The sequence below is a fragment of the Manis javanica genome, chromosome 2, assembly GCF_040802235.1.
Source record: "Manis javanica isolate MJ-LG chromosome 2, MJ_LKY, whole genome shotgun sequence".
In the NCBI taxonomy this organism is placed as follows: domain Eukaryota; kingdom Metazoa; phylum Chordata; class Mammalia; order Pholidota; family Manidae; genus Manis; species Manis javanica.
In genome coordinates, this window is record NC_133157.1 from 185,172,563 (window position 1) to 185,198,140 (window position 25,578).

Below are 25,578 nucleotides of genomic sequence, written 5' to 3' on the forward strand. Positions count from 1 at the left end.
TTGCTTTTTCATAACCATCTGTTGCTGTTACTTGTTTCATGATTTACTGTTCATTTTTAATAAACATCTCTTTACTCTTTTAGCACAAAGATATTTTTAAGTCTGCTGAATGGTTTCTATAATTTTTACATCAGGACTGAATCTGTATTCCAATGTCAGTATTATTGGATGGGTTTTTCTTAACATTGAATCACTTTCAAATCATTTTGGAATTTTTGCTGCAAGCTACTTTGGGAGAAATATTTATTTATTTGTTTTTGATCTCCATTTCTCCTTTCTCATGCTTACCCTCTCATACAGTTGCCTCTGCCTTGCTTCCTGGGAATGCAGTTCAGATCTAGGTCTTATGAAAGGTAAGTCTGAGCTCTTGTCTCTGAGATACTGGAGCTCTTACAGATCCAGTCACTGAGATAAAGTCTGGTTTCGTTTCTGTCTGTGAGATTGTGTCCCCCCATATGGCCAGGTACAGCTTCTTTAAGCCACTAGATTTCTGCAGCAGTTAAGGACAGTTTTATCTGGTTTCCTTTTATGCTTAGGGAATCTCAATCCAAGGCCCTGACTTTAAGCCATAACCTTACTCCAGTCCTGTCTTGTGTGGAACACTTTTAATCCTCATTACCCAGGAGCCATATGCTTGGCTATCACTGCCCACTTCCAGAATTGTTACAGCTCCCATCATCACATTGTGCTTCTACTTCATAGAGATGTTTACCTTATTTATTGCTCTGTCTATATCTTTTTGGGCTTTTTTCCCCAATTATTGCCATGTGCTAGATCATGAACTTAATGTGCTATTTAATCTAAAACCAACTATGTTTTTCATTTCCTTGTATGCCCAGAGCCACTGTAATGGACATGACTGGCTGTCTACCTGGAACCCATTCCTCCCTTTTCTTTCTCATTAGTACCCAACAGTATTACTCTTCATATCTTCAGATAAAAACTGCTTTTTGCATTTACTCCCTTTCTAAACCATGCCACCTTATTTAACCCAATTATTGACCTTCAATGATTGAGTCTTAATGTTTTGTAAGTAGTTAACAGACAAGTGTAGTTTTATTTTGCTACTCATGAATCAATTCTTATAATAAGCATGATGCATACCAGCACAGTCAGTTCTTAATACTGAGACAGCATACTTCAAAATAAACCCTGGTACTCAATTTCTGTGTGCATTTTTTTTAATGCAGTTTGTAGCACTTCTAAGTTAATTTTTTACTTAAAGAACAAAGGTAAGTGACAAAGGAACATACTCCACCCAAGCACTTTATGAGCCCTGAAATGTAATAGTAAAAAGGACAAACTTCATTGTGAATTGGTTTTGAAGGTTAATAATATATTACTATTATCAGTAGTAGTGGCATAGTTATTTTACTTTGACCAGTCATTGATAAAATAATCCAAGTCTAGTTGTTAAGTAGCTGAAGCTAGAAATACAATTATTTCCTGTAGAAATGACTACAGTGCTTTCAAATAATTTATACAGTTGACCACTGAACACAAGTATGACCTGAATGGGTCCACATAAATGCAAGTATTTTTCAATAACTATATTGGAAATATTTTTGTAGATTTGTGACAATTTGAAAAAACATTTTCTTTTCTCTAGCTGACTTTAAAAAGATAGTATATGATACATATAACATACAAAGTATATGTTAGTCATCTGCGTATGTTACCAGTATGGCTTATAGTCAACAGCAGGTTGTGAGTAGTTAAGTTTCTGGGGAGTCAAAAGTTATACATGGATTTCAGAAAGCATAGGGAGACAGCATCCCTAAACCCACATTATTCAAGGGTCAACTGTACATGAAAAATTTACAACTACCCTTCTCTAAAGAGTTGTCTGACTTGCAGATTCTAATTCCTCTCCTCCTATTCTCTATTTATAACCACACCTATCAGGTTTTCTCCCAAACTCTTCTCCTGAAAATGCTCTTGCATGGTTACCAGTGACTTCTGCATTGCTAAATCCAATGGTCAAACCTCTTTCTACAAAGAAACAGGCTGTCACTGAAAAATCTTTCATTTCCCTTCAGCACTACTTCATATTACAAAGGCAAAGTGAATTCCCTAAAAATGGTATCAAAACACAAATACAGTTGATCCTTGAACACAGGCTTAAGGGTACTGACATTGTACACAGTTGAAAACCTACATATACTTTTTGACACCCCAAAAACTTAACTATTAATAGTCCACGGTCGACTAGAAGTCTTACCAATAACACAGTCAATAAACACATATTTTGTATGTTATATATTAAATACTGCATTCTTTCAATAAAGCTAGAGAAAATATCAAGAAAATCATAAGGAAAATATATTACAATATTGTATTATATTTACTGATTCCATTAAGATTACACTATTTAGAAAATGAACTGTCTGCCAGTATGTACATCAGTATTCTTACATGATACAAAATATTGTAGATGTTGTTTGTATTACTAAAACTAGACAAAAGAAAAAGATAATGAGGAAAAGATTCATAATCATTTATAGGTATAATCATTCATGTATTGATAATGAAGCAGCAGCAATGTGACTGCCTATGGTAGCCTTGCCTATACACCAATGAATGAATGGTTACATAATTTTTATGAGGTATTACAGTCATATTTACAATGCAGAATTGGAAGCACTGTTACATTTTTTTAAAAGTCACTTACCTGTGATGACAAGCTGATAGTTTCTCTACCAGAGAAAAATGTACAGTACTATAATTCTTTGAAAGCAAAGTTATGAAACAGTAGGAAAACTAATACATTATTACTTTTATATTAAATATTACCCACCTTATGCCCATGTAAGGAGAGGCTATTCACTTCTTTACAAGTCTTGCACATGATGTCTACAATGAATATTTACGTGATAGTGATGACTCAAAAATATCTCAAACAATTCTTGTTGTATAGTTATTAGATTTTCATATGAAGACAGACATGCACAACAGTAAGTTTATCAACTGTATGGCATGATGATTATTTATTATTCATTAAGTGGGAGCGTAACAAAGGTCTTCATCATCGTCTTCACGTTGAGTAGGCTGAAGAGGAGGAAGTGGAGCGGTTGGTCATACTGTCTCAGGAGTGGGAAGTGGAAGAGGAGGCAGGAGCGACATGCACGCTTGGTATAACTTTATGGAAAAACATTGTAACTACTGACTTTCTTGCTTTTTCATTTCTCTAAAAACGTTTCTCTATATGGTACTATCATTTGCTTTCATTTCAGTACCTGTTATCATAGAAGGTTCCACGTTGTAAAAAAAAAAAGCCACAAGTAGTCTTAAATAACTGGAACCCTTTTGCCAGATTGTCTCATGTTGGTTTGTTTTCTGGCACTGCTTTGACGTCTTCTTCCTCATTGCACTGGTTCAGGAGCACTCATTTCCATCAAGTCATCTTCCTCTTGATGATAACTCCTCTGGTGTGGTGTCTTGAATTTCTCCAAGATCCATATTTTGAATCCCTTCGCACCCCTCCACCCCTCCCCTTTTTTGCCATATCCACAATCTCATGATTTCTTTGATTGACTCTGCCTTAAATCTTGGTGCTCACTTCTCTTCCTTACTAATAATGTACTTTGTGGCAATTTTTTCTTTCTAGAATAGGGACTGCATTAAAAACTTGTTCAGGCAGAGATCCTTTTTCCTTCATTTTCTTACTAGTGCCTGGGAACTCTGTCTACTGCCTTTTGGTCAGCAGAAGCTGTTGCTCCTGTAATTGACATTTTTTTAAGCCAAATCTCTTTCTAAAACTGTCAAATGATCCTTTGCTGGCATTAAATTCTTGTTTTACATCTTCACCTTCCTTTTGCTTCAAGTTGTTATATAATGATTTTGGTTTTTTTGAATTATATTAAAAGTCTATACTATAGGTATGACTTTCTTCTAACAATCCTGCAGCCACATAAAAGCTGCATTTTCAATATGATACAAAAAGGTATTTCACAAAAAGTGCAGGGTTTTTGCACCTCCTGGTGTAGCTGTAGCAACAGCTTCACAAATTTCCTCTTCTTTTTCACATGGTCCTTACACTGGATTCATTTATTTTGAAGTAGTGGGCAACTGCAGCCGCAGACCTCAATCTACAGTACATGTAAGCAATTCAACTTTTTCTTGTAACGTCATGACTTTACTTCTTGGGAGCACTTCAAGCATCTTCACTAGTGGCACTTCGTGTGGATCTCATGTTGTTACTCAAGGTTTACAGCATTGCATTAAACACAATGAAAAATTTGCAAGAACCTCAAGATCACTTTTTACTGTGATATCCAATTTACTGGAGAGGAACTGCTCATGAGGAAATTAGTGTCACAAGGTGTTTTAAGCAGATACTTATAACACTTGAGCTCACTGCAAGAGCAAAAGGAGGTGGCTATGAAATTATTACAAGATGGTGTTAGTTAATTTTATGAAGTTATGTTTTAACACTGCATCTTTTATATTTCTCTCACCTGCAAATACTACAATGTACAGTCTGTGTGTAAGTTTGATAAATTTCAACTTTTAACAATAGATTTGTGTGTATTTTATGGTAATAAATGATAAAACAGATTAGCATCTACATATATTTTATGCATTCATGACATAACTTTTTTGTAATTTTTTTCTATATTTCTAGGTTATATAGTTCATCTACCAGTTTTTTCAAATCATTTGCAATCTCCAAAAATTTTTCCAATATATTTATTGAAAACATCCATGTATAAGTGGACCTGTGCAGTTCAAATAAACAAGTGTTGTTCAGAGTCAACTGTAATGAAGAAAAGTAATGAAAGTCATTAACAACCAGATAACCCAACTGTACTTCATATCAAATTGTACTGGAATGTTTTAGGCCCTAGTCCATGCTTAACTTTATTTTCACTATAATCCTTAATGAGAAAACATTGTTCTCATTAAACTCCTTTTAAACTAAAAAGGAGTTGGTACAGGACTCTTGCATATAACCAATAAAATTAAGCCTGAGAGGAATCACTTGTGGCTACAAATCAAATCAAACAAACAAAAATCTTAGAGAGTATGTTTGTCAAGGTAACAAAAGCAGGAACAATGGAATAAGAGAGATGAGGCTCCCCTTTGCTAGCTGTCTTACCTTGAGCAAGTTAATTTATAGATTTACTGTGCCTGTTTCCTTAGCTGTAAAATGGAAATGGAATGGATTGCTGCAAGGATTAAATAAAAAGATACTAGGTATTTAAAGCACTCAGCACAATGACATATAGTAAGCACTGAAAATAGCTATTACTGTAATTCCTACACCACTGATATTACAATTCTCGAAGCTGGAGGTCCTTGGTACCGTTACTTATTTTTAGAGTGAGAAGTGTTACTCATGCAGTGGTGTATTTTTTACCTCATTATGTTCAGTAGCCAATTCTGAAAACTGTGGGACGTTTTAATGAATAAATATGCCTTTTTCTCAAGACAGAGCACTGTACTGGAAAACCTGGAGAGTAAACAACCTGCGTCGCATCACTTGTTAATTAAAAGGAAAATGCAGTCTGTTAACACGGGCCGCCCCGGGGGCCACGTGCCATTCAGGACAGCTCACTCACACCTCAACAGCTTCTGTTTACGCCTAGATTCCGGGCGCCGTGCCGTCCCGGTACCGTCTGCGCTAAGGCCCCCAAAGCGCAGTCTCCGTCCAGGCCCAACAGCGCGCAGCCCGCTGAGGGCTTCGGCGCCGACCTGCCCCTTGAGTGCCGCGGCCGGCCGGCCGGCCCAGGCTGACACCCTCAGGCGGACAACCATAGCCTTGGCCCGCTAACGCACCCAAGAACCCCCGCAGGCCTTTTCCCAGCACAGCCCCGCGAGGACGCCACCCCAGCCGCGCGCGCCCCGCCTGGCTCCCTCAGGCCGCCGCGGAGGTGCAGGGAGCCAGGGCGGCCTCGCCCCTCGGGCCCCTCGACCAGACCGGGTAGGGGCTCCCCGGGCTTCAGGGTCCGCAGGGGAGGCGTCAGCGGCTTCCGCCCTGTGGCTGCCTAACCCCGGCCCAGGTACCTCCGATTCGGCCGACCGGAGGCGACAGAGGTAATACCTTCGCGGCCGCAGAGGCGACAGCTGTGGACGCAGGGGAGGCGCGGCCACAGAGACAAGCGGGGCCCCTACTGAGCCAGAATGGCCTCGCTCCTCGGAGTCCGTGCGCCCCCTGGAGGTGGGAGGCCCACACGGCGACTCGGCCTGCTCTGAATCAGCAACTCCGAAAAAGATGCTCCGAATTAGGAACGGTACGAAAACTGAGGCAAGGAGAGAAGCGAATGACGACCTAAGAAAAGGTTTCTCCAAGCTGAGTCCAGGAGCACTTGGCAATTTTCACGTCATTCTCTAAATATACAAGCCACCCCCACAGCTAATGAAGGCTCAGAGCAAGAAGAGTTTTATTAAAAACTGTAGGCATCAGTTAAGTTACTGTCCACTACCTAAGTCTTCCATAGAATCCAAACGGACATATTAGTAATAGCAACTAATGATTAATTGCTCTAATTCTACAATATGATCCTAAGGTTTTATTTTTTTCAAAACAGTTTGAATATTTATATTCCACTTTTTAGGATTCCAGACTAAATACAACATGTATACATCCAAACTAAAAATGTGGTAGGTAGTGGAAATTTCATTTACTGGAAACTTTTTCTTTTTCAGTTTACCAACTCTGGTGCCAGCCAAGAAGACTTCCTCTGCAGTGATCATCCCTCTTCTGAATTCTAGTTCCTCTGGACACTACTTGCCCAGCCAAACCACCCTCTAGGATGTCTCATGTCCAACCACTCAAGAGCTATGACTCAGTCTAACAGTTTGTTCCTGGTAATGTCATGTAAATGGTTAGGATTTACTGTCAAATTTGAGGAAACCTCTCTCAAATTTCTTTCATACAAGAATTATAAGATTTCATTTTTCTTGGGCAGTGACTAATCATAAACAGTAGATATTCTTTGAATAGATAACTTATTAACCAGTTTCTTGTGGGTGTCTTCCTTGTGGTTTTGTGTTGCATTTATATTATCTTCACTGATAACCATTAAGTTGTGTCAAATCAGAAGAGAATCTAAACCTTTTCCAAATGGGTTCATGATTGGCTCCTCTTCATTAACTGGTTTATCAAACAATCTGAGAGCTTATCATTGTTTCTATTCAAATGTATCTCTTCCTCTTTGAGAATTACTGCTTTTGTTTGATCTGAAAAAATGTAGCAACTGTGCAGATACTTTTTCCTCTGATCAGATTAAGGGAATAAACTGCATGCTGCACATATTCTGTGAGTCCCCATGTCACTACACCTGAAAACTTCAGCACTGGGGCATTAGTAGTGTTCACGGAAGCCAGTCCCACACTCCAGCAATTACTTATGCTGCATGTGACCACGAAGCAGATGAATGTATCCCATTAAACACAAACCAAAGTATTCCCAACTGTATTTCTGCTTGGGAAGTCTGAGTGCAAAGAAAAAGCAGTCTTGATCAATTGCAGTTAAAACATTTTAATTTTCCAAGGTTTACAGAAATGTATGACCATCTAAGAATACTTCCAGAGAGGGACCTGTACAGATTGGGGTACAATGCTGTACTAATTCCCTATTATCACTGTAACAAATTACCACAAACTTAATGATTTAAAATCCATTCTTTCATAGTTCAGATCAGAAACCCAACATCAGTTTCATTGGGCAAAAATCAAAGTGTAGGCAGGGCTGCATTCCTTCTGGAGGCTCTAGGGAAACCATTTCCTTGCCTTCTCCAGCTCCCAGAGGCTGCCCACATTCTTTGGCTTGTGGCCTCTTCCTTAGGCTTCAAAACCAGCAGTGTACCATCTTTTCTCCTTTCTGACCTCTGCTCCCATCCTTGCATCTTAAACTTTGATCCTCCTGCCTCCTTATAAGAACCCTTGGATTACATTGCATACACCTGAAAATCCAGAATCATCTCTCCATCTCAAGGTCTTTAACTTAACCACATCTGCAGTCTTTTTTACCATGTAAGGTAACAGGTCTGGGAGGGTTATGGACACCTTTGAGGGATGTTCTTCAGCCTACCACAAGGACCTGGGAGCTTAAACTACATTTTCTTCAGGTAAATCTGCTTCCCTCCTCATTGTTAAAATGCGTTTGGTCCTGGGTTCTGATTGTCAGAGTTCCAGTGGAGAGGAATACTTGTAATTACAACTGGGTAAGTGTTATGAAGGGAAGGAGGAGGGGTGCTATCTGAGGGCAACCAATATGGGACCAAATTTAGATGGAAGGGCAGCAATGCCTTTGAATAACTGATAGTTAATCTGAGATGCAAAGAATGGGGAGTTAATTATACAATTAACAAGGGAGTATTCCAGACAGAGGGGACAGTCTTTGTGGCCTGGGTTCAGTAATGTCAGAAGGTCAGTGGCTGAGTTGTATCCCTACCACTGAATCCTTAAGCACTGCCATAGTGAATGACACATAGCAGGTGCTTAAGAATATTAGCTTCATAGTTCTCAGCTCTGGCAGCACATTATGATCACTGTAGGAACTTAAACATACCAGTACCCAGGTCTGAGCCAATATCAGGTAAGAATTGTTTAGAAGAATGTCCCAGGTAGCTATATTTTTAAAAGGCACTTAGGGAATGCTAATGTGCAGCCAGGGTTGAGAAGCACTGGACTGGACACAACTGAGTGAGTGAATGAATGAATGGCTGACAGAAAACATTCGCTTGGGATAGGATTTCCTTTTAGAAGGTTTTCTTCCGGATAGGAAAAGAAGAGTTTGGGGCTATATTAATTATATATTCCTATCCAGTCTTAGAAAATGCAGAAAAGACTTAGGAAATTTCAAAAAGATTATAATTAAACACTCCTCAGAAGAGACTCACGGTGAGCTAGCCACCATCCCTGTGTAACCAGTTGTCTCTGTAGAAAAGAGATGTGTTGGAATGGGGAGGTGTTTAAAAAACAAGCATACCTACAAAGGAAGTGGAATTTCTACTTTCTGAGCTTTACTTCTGTCAGATTGATTTGTTGCAGTACCAAGGAATGACCGTCAGAGGGAGACATGCTTCTGAAAGTGTTGTTTCCACAGGTTTCCCATCTCTCACACCAGGCCAGGGAGAATCAGGTGTTTCTAACAATGCTTCGGATTCTCAAGGCATAACCATTGAATGAGTAAGTCACAGGGTATGAGACCAGTAGCAAATATTTACCTACATCAGAGTTAGATTCATTTTGGTTCCCCATCGGTCTAAACATTTAAACTGGTAGGAAAAAATGTGTGCATGTGTGTCAGGCATTGTATTTGCAAAACTGAAAAAATTGAAGCGTGGGAGGATAATATTTTTTTCCAGGAGCAACACAACTAGAAATTAAGTATTCAAGCAAAAATTTCAGAAAGGGATCGCTCTCCCTTTGTTAATTGGAAAGTAAACATCTTAGATCTCCTTGAATTTCTAGGCTTACTAAGATGACAGCTGGACCCCTAAAAGAAGAAAAGAGCTTGCCTCTTGACTGCAACACCTGTTTGTGATTTTTCTTTGCATTTATCCACACATATCAGAGCTACACAGATTTTTACACATACATTAAACAAAATAACATATGTGACAGGAACATATATAGTGCCAAGCCCCAATTAATGTTCCTTTCCAAAAGCTAAGTAACTGATCCTTAATAAAGGAATACTTTTTGCAAAGGTTTAAGCAAATGCATTGCTTTGCAAAGCCTTAATAAGTGACTGGTGAGATGCTGGGTTCAGTCAGGGAAACAGAACTGCTGTTACAGGATAACAGATTTATTATAGGCCTTCCAACTCACACAACTGTGGAAGGAGACCAGGAAGTGAAGGCTTGGAAGGAAGTGTTGACAGATCAGATAAAGTAACAAACTTCTCTGCTTGAGGATTCTGGGAAGCCAAGAATGGCTTGGGTCCCACTGAAGTGGGACCACTAAGGGAGAGCTCATGGAGAGGTCTATGCAAGCTGTTGCTTCTCTGTAGCTACTGCTTCTGTGAGTCTCCCACCAAGCATTTGGGGGTGGGCCAGGGGGTCTGTTGATTAGCAGGGCCAGCCAGCAAGAGCAGGAGCTGAATGTGCAGTGGAGGGGATGGGGGCAAGGACAAGTTGGAAACTGTGCATACCTCTATTTGCATGTCACTGTATCTGAGTAGGAAAAGACCTTCAGAAGGTAACAGCCACTCCCTTGCTCTGTCTCCCAGTTTTCATGTAAGGTCCCCTTTGGGCTTATTCTAAATGGAACCACACAGGAGAGGAAACTCTGGAAACATAGTTCCAACTTAACAAAATTGACAAAAAAAGTCTAGTACGTATGTAGGCTCTTACAACTAATTTTGTAGACAATATAACCCAGGGCCACAGTTAGGTAACTTGCTGACTTTACTAACTAGGAAGAGAAGCAAGCTCAGACCTTAAGTCACAGGGATCATCTTCCACCCACTATCATGTCCCTCATCCTTTGTGGAACTTAAGTACTCTTAAATATTTCAAGAAAACTCTAGAAAACTTTCATACATCACTTCTGAGTTCCATTCCTAGGCTGAGAGTCCATGAATAGCTTGCACAGCACTACAAGTCAGACTGTCTTGAATCCATAATCTCTGGGCACCTGGGTTGTAGTTATGCCTGATCTCAAAATCACTGAGTACTGAGATATGAGCTATTAGGAGAGTAGGATTAGGAAGCTGCAGGATTATGCAAGCACTTGAGTTCCAAGGCACCTAATGCTGCACATCATAGAAAAAGTCAATAAAAACTGTCCAGAGTGCATAAGAAATGATTATGTCCACATATATAATCATTTATTTTATACTTCAAAACAAGCACCAGAAACTTGGGGGGGCTAGTGGACTTACAAATTTTCTCAGAAGTGGGCAAAGAAAGACAACAGGAGATATAGTATGGGAAAAGCTTACAGCCCATGCTAGCCTTGCCTCTTCTCCAGTCCTGTTTCCTTTCTAACCCTTGAATATTCCCACTCCTTAAAGACCATGCTGGTTCAGGGTTTGTTAAGTCTGGGCAAAGGGGAAGCTAAGGACGAGTTCATGCTGGCCCCAAAGGCCCTGGGAAGTCTTAGTTCAGATAATATGCAGCTTAAATGATTCTGGGCAATCTAGTTAGGTAACTGCATTGTTAAAGGGTTCACTTCAAACATAGAATGGAGCTTAGATACCCAAGGGCTCAAAATGAACTGAAATTTTAGACTTAGAAGGATCTTAACTCTCACATTAATGTCAAAATAAACTCCTGGGGATCATTCATACGGAAGCAAAGCACATCTTTTCAGTCTTGAAACATATTCCAGGAAACAGACTTAATCAGAACCTGCTTCAGTTCTGCCCTCTTCTTCTTAAAACACTGATCCTGTGCTTTCATTTCTACCTTTAAAAAACTGTAATGCCCAAGTCAGGATAAAGTCTGAGGCTACTGCATTCGTAACAACTACTTTGTGCAAATACAATTGGACTAATACATTTTTTTGAACTTAAACACCTGACCAACAAGAAAGGATACTTGGGACTTTTTATAGAAAAAAATAAAGGTGGGTACTGCAAATTGCATTTATTTGAAGGCAAACAGAATTAAAGAAGATTTACAAATGGTTTTCATTTTTTAAAATCCTGAAAAATGTGTCACATATCTTATCTACCAAGCCCCAAGATACATTAAAAAAAGATGGAATTAGTTGCTTTTTGGGTTTGTTTTGGTTTTGTTAACAATCCAGCTGGGTTTTTGTAAAAGTCCCAGGTAAGGGAGTTTGTAATGGGGCAGTAAGTTTTTAGGATTTTTTTAAAGTGACGTCACTGCCTAAGATCTTAGCCTATCTTCATTACGATTTCCAGACTGCATGTCACTTGTTTTAATTTTACAAATGAAAAGGGAAAAAAAGATGTGAGGTAAAAAAAAGAGGAAAAAGAATCTGTAACACAGCCAAGCCATAGTTAACTGCAAAAGAGTAATTAATACTTACATACATGATTTAAAAACCCAGTTACCTGTAAGAATCTTAAGTTTAACCACCGTGATATGTATTCAGTTAATACAGAAAATAAACTCTGATGTACAATCTTCCTGTTTTCTTCCTTAACATGATGCTATACAAATTGTGGGGAGTACTTTATGCACTCTCTTTGTGCGTAAGTAGCTGTACCTGTTGGTGCAGTGCCTCTGGAAAGGCTGATGCTCCACCACCTACTGGGAAGCAAAATCCTGGAATCAACTCTACAGTTAACTGATTTTTTTAATAGAACTTGTCTCCAAGTGGTTAACATTTGCAAAATATATATTTAATCACTGACATTTCACTTGTCTTACTTATCTTTTTTGTTCTAATGAAAATAAAATTCTGAAGTTCCCTTGACTGGGACCCAGATGCAGATGTCCATCATCTCTTCCTTTGCACGAGCCCCCAGCGCAAAAGGGAAGACCCAGTGAGAGGACTAGTATATGTGTACGCAGCAAGGCCAAGTCACACTGACCAGTTTCAGCTGCTGCTGCTCAGGGTGCCTCCACCCCAGATGACTGCTGCACTGAGAACTCACCAAACATGTGCTCATGTGAACAGATGGGAAACCCATTAGAAGTACAGCCAACTCTGTATTCCTCTATTTCCGGGACAGAAACCACATTCAGAGCAGGAGTATGAAATCACTAGGGTCCATGCCTTTAAATCAACTGAATGTCTAGCCAGTTCTGAGATTTTACATAAGCAAAGCCCATATATGGTTAGCTGAAGACTTTGCCCCACAGAAAAGTACATGGGCTAGGGCTAGACCAAAGACCCAAGCCCACCATGTACTTATTCTATAGCTTTAATATTTCTCATCTGGAAAATTGTTACACAAATGACTTCCTTCTTAGCAATACAACAACAGCTATTATAAAGTACTTTTAAGAAAAGTACAGCTATATCCAATAAAGGTGGGGGAATTATAAAGCTTAAAAGCCACTTTATGTGGGATTATTGGTTAGCCATACTTTCAACACATCTTATATGGGGAGGTAAGAGCCAGCAAAATGTACCTAACTTTTCCTTCACTTTTTTTCCAGGATCGCTGATGACAGGATTGAGACCACTCTAATAAAGGAGAGGTGTACTTTCCAGTTCATCTGCTGCAATCTTGAGTGCACATGGACCCCTCCCTCATCCTGCCTGGTGGACCACTGTCCACATGCTATAGGAGAGCTGAGCTTTCTTTCATTTTGTATTTTAGATCACTTTGGCCACTATTTTCCCACTGAGGCTTGGAACCTATTTGGTTTTCCACAAATTAAGATCACTTAGCTCTTCTGAAATTAACTGTGAGGGTGAACTTAAGGTACTTTCTAACTTAGACATTTAACATAAAAATTTGCTTCCCAACTGTCTACACAGGGATGTATGCAAGCTTTAAGCTCACCACATATTACCTACACTGAGACCTGGTTTTGGAAAGCACATCGGCTCTTCAAAGTCTGTACATGTTTCCTTCTGAAGAACCTAAAGGGGCTCAGGCCTCAGCGGCCTAACCAGAATTTAATCAGTTCTGCTATTCTTCCTCATAATTATTTCTGTGAAATTTTAAAACTCAACTGTGTTTGCCTGAGGGTAGAATGCTTATGGAAGTTATTTTAGGAGTATGAACAGCAGTAGAAACAAATATGCAGTGTCTAGACTAAGAGGAGTGATGTTAGTGAATGTAGATGCCTCAGGAGAAAATTTGGCAGGCATATTACATTTCTGCAGGTATATGAGCGAATCTACCAATAAGGAGCTATTTAAAGGGTCTTAACAGTTGCCTACCTTTATGAAGGTCATGCACTGGCTGATGTCTTCTCCCATGCTGACGGGAAGGTCCCATCCCAACAGCACCAGCAGACGAGTGAGGTCATCACCCTCAGGAGAGCTGGGCCTCTTACCTGCCATTTTCCCATGGGCCTTGCAGCAGGGAAGGCCACTCTGGCAGTTTGAGTTTAGTTTTTTACCCAGTGATAAACTGTTTTGACTCAGAAGTGATTCAAATTCAACCTCCTTGTAGATAAAGGTAGGCCTAGTAATCCCCAAAGGGGCTAAGGAGCCCTTTCTTCTCCCATATAATTGCTATGGAGTATGTCATTTTACAAAGTTAAGTTTTGAATTTTGTTTTCTACTATTCCAGTTCCTTTATTCTTCACACAGTATATTTTTTTCTTCTCATATTCTGATACTGATAATCTCAATGTCTTGATAAAAACAATTAAATACAGATCCTTCCTACCTCTCAGCTTCATCTCCTAATGACTACCTTAACCTAACTTTTTGCAGAGTGAGTTTGCTCATTGTTTTCCAAACACTACTCATTCTCCCACCAGTGTCTATCCTTTCCTTTTACGTTAATGCCCCCATCTCTGCCTCCCCCTGGCTCTACTCTTTCTTCAAAGTCCCTTGAGCATTCCTGACCACCGCACAACTTTAATACTCAGGTCCACATGGAACATTAGACATCTGCTACATTCTGTCTGGGATGACTGGCTCCGAATGAATCAAGTGGAAACCTATGAAATTGACAGCATTCAACTTTTTTTGATCTATAAGATAGCAATTGCATATGGTTCAATCTAATATCTGCATCTCCTCACCCCAAATGCAAATTCTCCTTGCATTCCTAGTGTCTTCAATAGAGCCTTACACAGTGTAGGTGTTTGCTATGAAAAAGAAATAGAGTGACTATTCTTAAATTGGCAAAATAGTAGATAAGCTTCTACTTTAAGCTGAAAATGCATCCTAATCCATTAATCCACAGATGATGGGATGTTTATGATTTTGCCCTGCAAAAGTTTCCTACTGCAACCTAAAATATAAATATAAAATTTTATGGCACTAGAAGTTATGGCTAGAGGCATTGCTTTATAAATATTTTGGGCTTTAATAGATTCTACACTTCAAAAAGATCATTCACAGAATTTTCATCAGTAAATGCTATATTTACTAGAATATTTTCATATATATTATATAATCAGCTATGCAACCCATTTGGAAAAGAACATTAGAATATTGCACTTTATCTAATTACACAGATTCCTCCATCTCTCTCATTACAGTCTTAATTCTATATATAATTCTATATGTTAAGTATCATGATAAACTGAAATTGGATAAGGAAAAAGTGAAAAGGTACACATATTTTTAAAGCTAAGAGGCTTTTACAGTTATCTGAAAGCAAGGGCAGGGCCCCATTGCTTTCTAAAATAAAAATATTCATAATAGCAAGATGATTATTAAATTGAATCCAGTATTCCTGGGACAGAATACAGTTACAACAGGGGAGAAACAGGGAAGGGCAGCCTATTACTTTGAACACATCCATACTGGTAGGTTCAGAATTATGTTAAGGGAACAAATTAGCATTTCATCACCTCCTTACACTGGTACTGTGGCTGGATCAGTGAAATCCAGATTTCTTTTCCAGTGATTCCACTTCTTACACAGAGCCACAGTTTCCTCAGCTGATGAGTCATGTTTTCAGAACTTATCCCCAAGTCTGTTCATAGTATTTTATACTGAGCCTTTCATCATGTAACATCAGACATATCAAAGACTTCTTGAAGTCAGGTAAACATCTATTTTTGGGGGGAAAAAAGAACAAGCTTCATACTAACAGATTTGGATTTGCAACTTGCCATTTATGAGTCATAAAAAAGAAACCATGTAACTGTGGTTCATGTTTCTTTTCAATCTTGAGATTAACAGAGTTCTGAAGTAATCTGGATGAATATGGTCCATCTTAACGTCCAAAACATAGAAAGGGATCCAGTTTTCTCTATGCATGGTAGGAAGCTACTTTCCGCCCCCAGGCTCTTTCACTCTCAAGAGAGCCTTAGAGGGCATTTTAAGAAGTGAGACTTTTTCTTCAAAGATCGTCTTCCTTTATGGCTCCCAAAACACAGTCAACTTCAGCTACCTTAATTTTGCTTTTGCTTGGTAGAAAACTAAAATAGTCTTTCTGTTGTAAAGTAAAGAGAAGAAATGTGTATGAGAGGAAATAACTCCCAAAACAACAATAACAATAAAAAAAAGCTAAGAATGTTAAAAAGGCAACAGAAAGGCTACATTTGTTTAAGCAGTGCTTCTCTTTCATGGTTTTACCCTGTAGCAGCTTTATTTTGGGGTAGGTGTGCAGCCGTTGGCACTGAGAGCAGCCCTACTGGTAGGCTGAGGTAGACACGTCAAGAACCTTTCCACGTGCTGGGATGTCCCCAAGGCAACATCTGGGCTCTGACTTTGTCCTTCTCCTCCCTTAAAGCCATGTGACTTTCAATTTTTAGCTTCAACCAAAATCTTTAATACACAGTACAAAATTTCAACAAGTACTATAGTTATTTTTAAACATTTTAAGAAGTTATGGTGGTTACAAGCCTTCAGTGAGCGAATAGTTGGCTCAGTATTTATGAAATCTCAAGGACAGGGCCATGGAGAGTGGGCCTTGATACTGGTGAAATAAATATGGGGCACCTCAGTTGGCAGATCAGCTAGAAACTTTTTTTCTATGAGTGATTGATTTGTCTTGAGATAGATGCCCCAGTGCAAAGTGGTTAAAGGAGCAAAAAATTATTTCTTAACAAACAAAGATCTCTTGGGTTGGATACTGGTTCTGCCATTTACTTGCCTTGGGCAAGTTACTTAACCTTCTGTGTTTTCAGTTGCCTTTGTTATGAACCAAGGATAATAATACCAGGGCTGTTATAAGGATGAAACGAATTATATATAGAAAGCAATTGTAATAGTGCCTGGCTCAGGATAAGCTCTACAAAAGGCTTGCTAAATAAATTAGAATTCAATATAATTGGATGCCAGGCCCTCTTCTCCCATGCTGGCCTTGCTCAGAGCATGAGGAGGTTGGCCTGTTTTAGCTTTGATGCTCACCTGAGAGGACACCTGAATTAGCATCAGTGTTGAGCACAGTTGTGCTGCATGTAGAGCTGCCTGTCACCCTGACACAGTGGCTCTCAAAGCTGGGCATGGGTCAAACTCATCTGGAGGGCTTGCTGAACACAGATTGCTGGCCCCACCCCAGGAATTTCTGATGACATAGGTTTGGAGCCTGAGAAATTGAATTTCTAATAAGTTCCCAAGGGATGCTGATGTTGCTAGTCTAGGGACCACACTTTGAGAACCACTGTTCTAGGATAATGGTTCCAATCCTGGCTGTACATTAGAGCTTTAAAAAATTCTGTTGTCAGGCCCCTCAGACAAATTAAACAAGAACCTCTGAGGGTGGGGCCCAGCTACAGTTAGTTTTTAGAGCTCCCCAGTTGATTCCAATGTGTAGCCAAGGCTGAGAACCACAGCTCTATGCCATCACTAGAAATTCCTGAAATGGAGGAGTTTCAGTGGTGGCATGATTACCACCTACACTTTACAGATAAAGATACTGAAGCCTGGTGCGGGGCTTCCCACTGGGGTGCTTGCTATAAGTGCAGATCTACTGAATTATCTTTTGAGATGAGGCCCAGGAATTTGCATTTTAATAAGCACTCTAGGAGTTCCTTATACAGATTTATTTTTTTGGTTTGCCTAAAGACCCAGTGCCAGTAAGTGGTGGAGTTCTCATCTCCTGGCTCCAATCTACGTAACCAGAAATGCTGTTATGAAAGAGAGAAAGCTTTGCAGTTAGTCTGCTTTTAATCTTTATTTCTGAGCTTATTCGCTCAAGAAAGGCCTTATATACTTAGATATTTTAAAATACTGAGCTTACATTCTTAGTACCTTTATATACACAGCAGACTCTGTGACAAGAGCTGGACCAATAATAAATTCCACTACTTAGAGGTCACCTTTATCATTTACCAACACTAGGATTTGAACCTAGGAAGAGTTCACTAAGGACACAGCTCTGGAGTCAGACTGCCTGCTTCCTTCCACCACTGATTACTGTGCAACCTAGACAAGTCACCTAACCTCTCTGTGCCTAAGGTTTCTCAACTGATTTACAGGATAGTGGGAAGGATGAATACATTAATCTATGTACAAGGGCTGTAACAGTAGCTGGCAATAAACACCTATGGTTTTTATTGTTATTGTTATCTGCACAGCAGACCTAATTGCTTGAAAATGTATTTTATAAACTTAAAAGTTGTTTAATATAAAGTAAACAGCAGGAAATCCATAAAACATTTCATTTTTATAAATAATATATAAATAATAACATAAAAAATAAAAATTAGGATTTTCTTAAAAAAATGCATGGGGTATATAAAGAAATCCTAAAGAATTTGGTGTTCTTGGAAATTTTCTATATAAAAATTCAGGAAAGCATTTCTCCTAGCCCTACTGGGTGCTACAATTAAACACTATACTTCTGTGACAGTCCTCCAGTTGGTGCAACCTACATGGAAGAGCTTCTGAGAAAGAGTATTCTGGTTTATTCTTAAAAGTAGAATCATCTTGGTTACTTACAAGGAAAAAAAGGGCACTTTTATCAAATTATAAGGTATCAATTACATAATTTTACTCACAGACCTGGCTTTGTTGAATGTGGTATTTTTTACTTTTCCCTTGTTCTGGAACTTCAATCTGCTAAAGAGATTAGTAAAATGTCAGTCAGCACAGCCTAGAGGAGCAAGCACACAAATAATCTATTTAACTAGCACATTTCCCCTTTCACAATAATCCTCTTAATGGTCCCAAAGGCTGCCAGTCAGCAGGCACACCTGTTTGTCATCTGCACATTCCCCCTTCATTTGCAAGAGTCCAAATGCTACAGAAACCGAACTTCCAAAAGTTAAGTGAAGTTTAATGTTTAACGTTGGTGGTTGCCTACAGACTTTGTGATTTAACACAGCTTCTAAAAGGACTTCACCCAAAATTAAATGAACTCCTAAATCCTAAAATAATCCAAGGAGCTCCAATCCATACACTGAATCAAAGTCAAATGAGGCTTGATTAATCAAAAGGCACCCTTAATCAAGTGAAGAATTGAACTGAAGTTCAAAACACCTCCTGTACATAAGGTGAACTTCATATAATAGTCAGGGTCCCAGCCGAAAACAGATGGCACATTCCTGGAGTAAACGAGGAGCATTTTAAAAAGGAACTACTAAATGGAGATATGGGCAGGATTAAAGCAAGTCAATGAAGGGATGCTGGAGTTCCCAGGGCCCAGAGGGGCTGGGGGGAATGGGGTTCTTACCATTTCTAGGCCTTAAGGACTAGGGGAGCAGCTGGCACTGGGCTGAGAGTGGTTACAGCTACAGGGAGGAGGACACCTAAGGAGTGTGGCCTTCAGGAGAGGCGCTGCCAACCAGAGACCCAATGGTCACAAAATGCGAAAGAGCTACCCCCGTCTCACGCTTCTCCCACCCTCCGATCTGTCTGGGCTCTCCCACGGGTGGTCCGGTGGAAGGCCAGAGCGCAACGCTAAAGCACACCAGGATCAGTGTCCGGGCCACAGAGCAGGGTGGGCAAGAGTGCAGAGGCATGGGAGGGGCAAACTGAGTGTCTGGCACAGCGAGGAAATGGGAGCTAGCCAGGGTTTGGGAGAAAGTGTTCTCACACCCTTCTTATAGCAAAAGTCCAGAACTACTATTAAACAACTAACTATATGTGCGTGTCTCTACTTATCCCTCTGAAACTGTAATTGTTTCTTTACTAATCGCCTTTTTTCAATGGATAAACTCCTTGATTCTGGAGCCTGTTTCTAGCCACTGCATAATAAATACAGGTATTTGTTAAGTGATAGAATGAAGGGGTATATTAAGTTGTTCATTATTGTATATTATTCATGAGAATTGAAAGTGGAACATTTTCAAGTAAGTGGGATAAACAACATGACACTGTGAAAGAGCATTATCTTTTAACTATGGCTAACTTAATTTTTTGTAAAATAGACTGAAGGATGCATAGGACTTCCTTTAGGTTAGTATTCTTAATAAAAATGTTCATATATTTGAAGCCTATCTCAATGATTTTTAAAAAATCAGTTCATAAGTCTTTGTAAATGAGAAGTTAATATACTGATGTCTTATGTGTTCTCCTAGTATCACTATTATCTTTTTACAATACTACATTATAGTTTGTGAGTAGTCTTATACAACAAAAGGCAGAAGTTGAGGGAAAACCTGTCAGAATGTTTCTCTTTCTGATTCTCCTTCCCCTCCTTCTCCCTATGTTGAAATAAAGTAGAACCAACTACAAATGCCAAACAATTGCTGATATAATCTGTTTCTTTGACTTATTTCAGTAAGACAGTCAATATTTTATATATAAGGGGGAACAAAGCTGAGGAAAGAAGTGAATCTTTTTCGCATAATGCAGTATTCCTGCACACCATCAATAGACTAGTTCCTGCTAATATCTAAGCACTGTTCCTGCAGAGTAATTTCCCCCTGCCTCTCTATAATTTTGTCCACCTGCTATGCTCAGACCATTCTCGTGATGGCTGTAATATGCCTGTACTTGTCCTGTTTTCCAGGCTGTACCAGCTATTTAAAGGCTCACATTCCTGGGACATCAGATAGCCCTACCCTTGATGTTTCCCCTTCTCACCACATAACAGAAACACATTTCAAAACACTGATCTTGAGCCCGTGGTCTTCTATACAATCTGGTCTTGACCCAAATGAAAGGTGAGTGGAGAGAAAAATACATATGGCGATTATAGATGTAGATAATCGCAGAGAGGTAGGAGGCCAGCTGGAATCAGAAAGCCATCCTGTTCTTTGACATTTTTTAGAAAAGCAGTTTAAAGATTTGGACCCACTTTTTAGTAAACCTAAGGGAAAAAATATGCAAAGTAAGAAAACTAGGTATGAGTTGTTAAAAATATAAATTGTTTTTCAATTCAGAAAATTATTTACCATAGTACCTCTTATGTATTCATATTATGGTTTGATACACAGGATAATAATAATAATGTTACACCTTCAAAAACTCCTTAGGAACACGTCCACTGCATAAAATACATCTGCTTTCTTTTTTTTGGTATCTTTTAGAGTTCTTTACAATGGCAGAGATTGCTGGCAGCTTAGTCTATTATCCATTCTGCTCTTCTTTCTTAGTAATATCATCCAAGTTTATTTGGAGAGACAATACACCCTACAAAAAAACATTATATTTACCAGACTTCTTTAGGTGTGGGTCTGTGGTGAGACTAACTCCTGGCCAATGAGCTGTAAACAGAAATTCTGTGTGGGACTTCTGAGGCTCCTCCTTGAAGAAATACATGAGCCCTTCTTCATACTTCCCTCATACCTGCTGCCTAGAATGAGTATGTAATGACTGGAGCTCCAGGAACCATCTCAAGTTTGAAGTAAAAGCCACACACTGAAGGCAGCAGAGCAGAAAGCCTCTGGCTACATCCTGATGACACCACCCAGAAGACTACTTACCTCCAGGCGTCTTTTAAATGAGAGAGGAACAAAATTTTATTTTGCTTATGACATTTATTTTGTCTTGTTTTGTTTTTTTGTTATATGTGGCCAAACCTACTAACCAATACACTCTATTTTCAAATAAAATAATCCTTATAATTCTGTTCTAGTTCAAAGAAGCAAATATCCACATAATTTATTTAGGTGTAGCTCTAAGAAGAATGCTACACTTTTTCCCCTTCTGGTTTGTAGTTATACTCCTTTTAATAAGGTAACATGATTTTTCTGTATATTTATTTTTCTTTAGTGCATTTGTTTGACTTCAAGTTTAATGATCTCTTCATAAATGTTCAAGTCTTACCTCTGAAAGTACTGCCTAAAGCAATCTAAGCTAATTAAGTCAGCACTAAATTTCTTCTTTCACTCCTCCTTCTTACTAGGATAAAACTAAGCTGCTTCTGGGGACCATCTGCTTTACTTATGGGGCTCATATGGTTACAGTTTTCTCAGTTTCTGTTCCCCTTCCCAGATTCTTCACAATTATCAAAATTTTGGAATTTATTCTGCCTTATAAAATAAAGACCTCTGTATCTTAGTCCATTGAAGCTTCCTGTAAGTGATGTCAGTTCAGATGTTTTTGTTTACCTAGAAAATGAGTGAATGTCATAGATACACCTTTATATAGCTACTTTAAATACTTGTTCCAGCCCAGAACTCAGTTCACCCAGCTGATCTATCTATTCTTTTTTATCTTCCAGGGTCCCATTCTACCCAAGAGTTTGTAGGCAAAATTCCAGATCAAAATGTGGTCTATCCCTACAACATCCCCTTGGAAAGCTAATTTTCCAGAGGAAGGGTCTTAACTTTCCTTTCCAAGAACCAAAATAAGTAAAGAAATAGTTTGTGGAAATATAACTTGAATATTTGGATAAAGCAATACAAGTATTTACTAACATACTACTTTTGCTATCAGCCACAGGGAAAATCTATACATTTCAATTTGTGTGCAAATCTAAGGAATGGCATTAGTGTGGCTGTTTTTCTTTAAAACTTTAAATAGATCACTACCTTCTGTTATTGAGCAAACTCTTGAGCTATTTGTTATATGTGTATTTCCTAGATTATGTAGCTTACATTTCATTCAGCCACATTTGAGAGCACTTTTCTCTTTCAATGGCACTACTTCAGTTAATTACTTTTCTTTCTTCTTTTTATATGAATAATAATTGGAGCCTAAGGGGGTCCATCCTGCCTAAGAGGTTAGATTTTATTACTTTTTTAAAAAGAGAACCCTTGATTCTTTTATTGCTTTGATCTGCTACTATCTAGTACATTTTGAATTGTTCAGACATCAAGAGGCAGTGAAATTTTATTGTCCCTGGAAAATGTTAGGCTGGAGGAAGGAAAAACAAGGATATGCAAACAGAACAGAGAGATGCTATAGGGGAGAACAGACCAGACCCCAAGGTCCGTGCCTTATATGGAAAGCGGACAGCTCTTCCTGAATTCCATCCTTCTGATGTGCCAACTAAGACCCAGATGTCAGCCTCCTCCTTCTTGGAAGGAAAAAAAGTTTCTAGTTGTCTATTATGTCACCTTTAGCCAATCATACCTCTCCACACCCCCTAGGATAGCTTGCCCACTCCTCCCCCTCCTAATCCCTTATAAGCCCCCACCTCCCTGACTGGGTGTGACTTCCCCAGCCTGTAGCACCCAGACCGCGGAATATCACCCGGGAGTGGCACTCAAATAAACTACCTGGCCCTTTGTTGCCTCTCTTCACCTGCTTATTTTGACTAAAATTTATCTTATAGAAAATATTTTCAGTTCTTGAAGAAAGAGAAACAGGGCTAAAATGCAACTATTTTGTTAGAAAAAGAGCTGCAAAGTCAAGTAAAGAACCATGTTAAGTTGAAAATGTCATCCATCTTCTTATAAAGGAGTAAATTTAAATGAAAACATTAGGGAACGTTCCTAAATGTTTTGTTTTGCATTTTTAAAGATCAGTATAATGTTCTACAAAAGGATTGTGCTTATAAATGTCAACCAGTCATTAAAGCCACTAATATCTGTGATTTCTTGATTCACCAAAGGCCTGTCTCTCTTCCTGAACTACACTGCCTATGTCATTAGTATTTGTAATCATTTTTAAAAGTCAAACTGTACTGTCTTATTTGAGACATGTTTAAATCATGATGGTGACAAACAAGTTAAAAAGTTTAAAATCTCTGTGTCTCTTTCAGCAGCCTGCTATTAATCCTTTCTATGAATTACTAGGTCTTTACTGAAGAGACATGGATTAGAAAAAGAATTTAATTTTCCACTGAGGAAAGATCATAGCCTTGAGAGCTTCTTTTAGTGGATGGCTTCTCCCAGCTGCTAAAGGCATTTTAATTTAGCATAGTGGAAGTATCAAGAGGCTGCAAGTTCTTTCTAGAGATAAAAAAAACTGTAGAGTTTATTTAATTAAGATCATGACCACTGTGTCAAAGACCTCTCAAGATTCTGACTTTATAATGTAGTTTTTATGGTAAATCCGAAATATTCCATCTGGGAAAAGGCAGAGATAAAAGAATACAGAGTAGAAGCTTACAGAGTTCTCAGTAATCCAAGGATGACTTCTTGCTGGCAAAATAGCTTGGATTCTAAAGCCAGAGCTCCCAGAAGGCAGAGGAACTCACTTGTGTGGGCAGTTGGATTCCTTGAGAACTAGACTCTGGCCCAGGGAATTCATCAGTGTAGGTTAGTGTTGCCCAATGGTGGGAGTTTAAAGTAAAAAGTATGCACAGATAAGAGCACTTACCATTTCTGGATTCTCTGCAGCTAGCTTTACCATCTTTTCTGAAATCATCTTTTTCAAGCAGCTACTCAGCAAAAAAGCCTAAGAAATCCAGAAATAAACAGGTCCCTCAACTGAAGAGATTTCCATTCTCTTTCTTCCTTCCTTCCATCACAAAGCAGGTTTTGAAATCTGTTTTCCAATGGCACACTTTTAAGAATTTAGATTTCTTTTTTAACTTTCATAAATTTGCAGAAGATACAATTAACTAGTAACCATACATTTTCTTAATTATACAGATATATTTACAGTAATTTTTTTAAATGATGGAGGAAGAATGGTCAGGAACTCATTACAGTTAATAATCTTTTTCCTTCCTAAAAATCCCCCCTCCTATTTTTATGTATTACTTTGTAAGCAGTGCATGTTTTACAAGCAACAAATAATAAAAACTGCTTATTAATATAATCAAATCAACTGATGATGGTCAATCTTATATTTAATTGCATGCATAATTATTGAGGAACCTATCATTAGGCATAAATAGTCATCTGTCTGTTTGAAAGATTATATTAGTACCTTATAGATTTTACAGAACTAAAAATAAATAAGGTTCTCTTCACTTTTTAATTTTTCTGGTACCGTTAATCATTCATTTTTAAGACTGGCAGCTGCCCCCAATATCATCTATGGCTTATTTTTGGCTCATAATTGTTAGTCCCAAAAGCACACGTTATACATCCTGCTACACAAAAGCTGGGGTTTTTTTTTTTTGCAGAATCTTCACCCCATGTGCCAAATTTAGGGTTCCCTGTGATTTTCCTAATTGCTATTTTCCCACAAATCCTCTTTTCTACTGTCCTGCTCTCAATTCTTGGCTTGCTTTTCTCTCTCTCTCAAAGATTTGAGCCAAATGAAGCTCAAAGCTTGAGGTCATAGGGCCTTGATATAAGTTTGTGCTCAAGGACGTCCTTTGTCCTGAGGGGCAGGGGGGAATGATGCAGAGAAGGAGGGTGGAGAAAGAAAGAGAAAACGCAGGTGGGGGTGGTGGCCAAAGTGAGAAACTCTTGGAGGACAGAACATAGAATGTAGACTTAGAGGGAGAATGGGCTACATATAGGTAGCATCTCAAGGTTTTGCAGGACTGTAGAGCATGATAGGAATTCATTTTATTTAAGGGAAGAGAGCAGAAGGCGCTGCTACCAGTAAGGAAAAGAAAAACAGAGGGGACACTTACACCCAAAAGCAAATTGACTGCCTGGTTTTGTTAAGAATTTACCCTGACAATCTGTGATTATATGTAACTTATACAAGACCAGTGTATTAAATAGTTAAATAACAAAACCTGAGCTGATGCAGCTAGGAATAATAGTGTCCCACAAGGTGCAGACGATTCCATATTCCTATACAATGCACATCGGTATGTAGGTTAGGACTCTGCTATGAAGCAGTTCAGGTTTATTAAATATGAAGAGACAGAGCTTTTGTTTAAAG

General features: G+C 38.8%; 2 protein-coding genes across 10 annotated transcripts in view; both read right to left on the reverse strand.

Moving 5' to 3' along the window:
• Positions 1-6,154, reverse strand: part of ANKRD46 (ankyrin repeat domain 46) — a 58,126-nt gene extending 51,972 nt beyond the window's left edge. Inside the window, exon 1 of one of the 4 annotated variants that reach the window (XM_036995511.2) lies at positions 6,044-6,154. The gene's annotated coding sequence lies outside the window, so the exon portion shown is untranslated. Of the gene's footprint in view, positions 1-6,006 lie in introns of all 4 variants that reach the window. The other 3 variants (XM_036995514.2, XM_036995510.2, XM_036995513.2) reach the window with 3 other exon arrangements.
• Positions 6,155-10,261: 4,107 nt separating this feature from the next.
• SNX31 (sorting nexin 31) overlaps positions 10,262-25,578 on the reverse strand; it is a 61,761-nt gene continuing 46,444 nt past the window's right edge. For 5 of the 6 annotated variants that reach the window (XM_073229897.1, XM_017644917.3, XM_073229894.1 and 2 more), the window contains 3 exons: positions 24,109-24,186; positions 18,457-18,513; positions 10,262-15,940 (listed from right to left, as the gene is read on the reverse strand). In XM_073229897.1, the coding sequence (XP_073085998.1) occupies positions 15,848-15,940; positions 18,457-18,513; positions 24,109-24,186 (228 nt within the window). In that variant the 3' untranslated portion in view covers positions 10,262-15,847. The remainder of the gene's footprint in view (positions 15,941-18,456; positions 18,514-24,108; positions 24,187-25,578) is intronic. The other variant, XM_073229896.1, reaches the window with a different exon arrangement.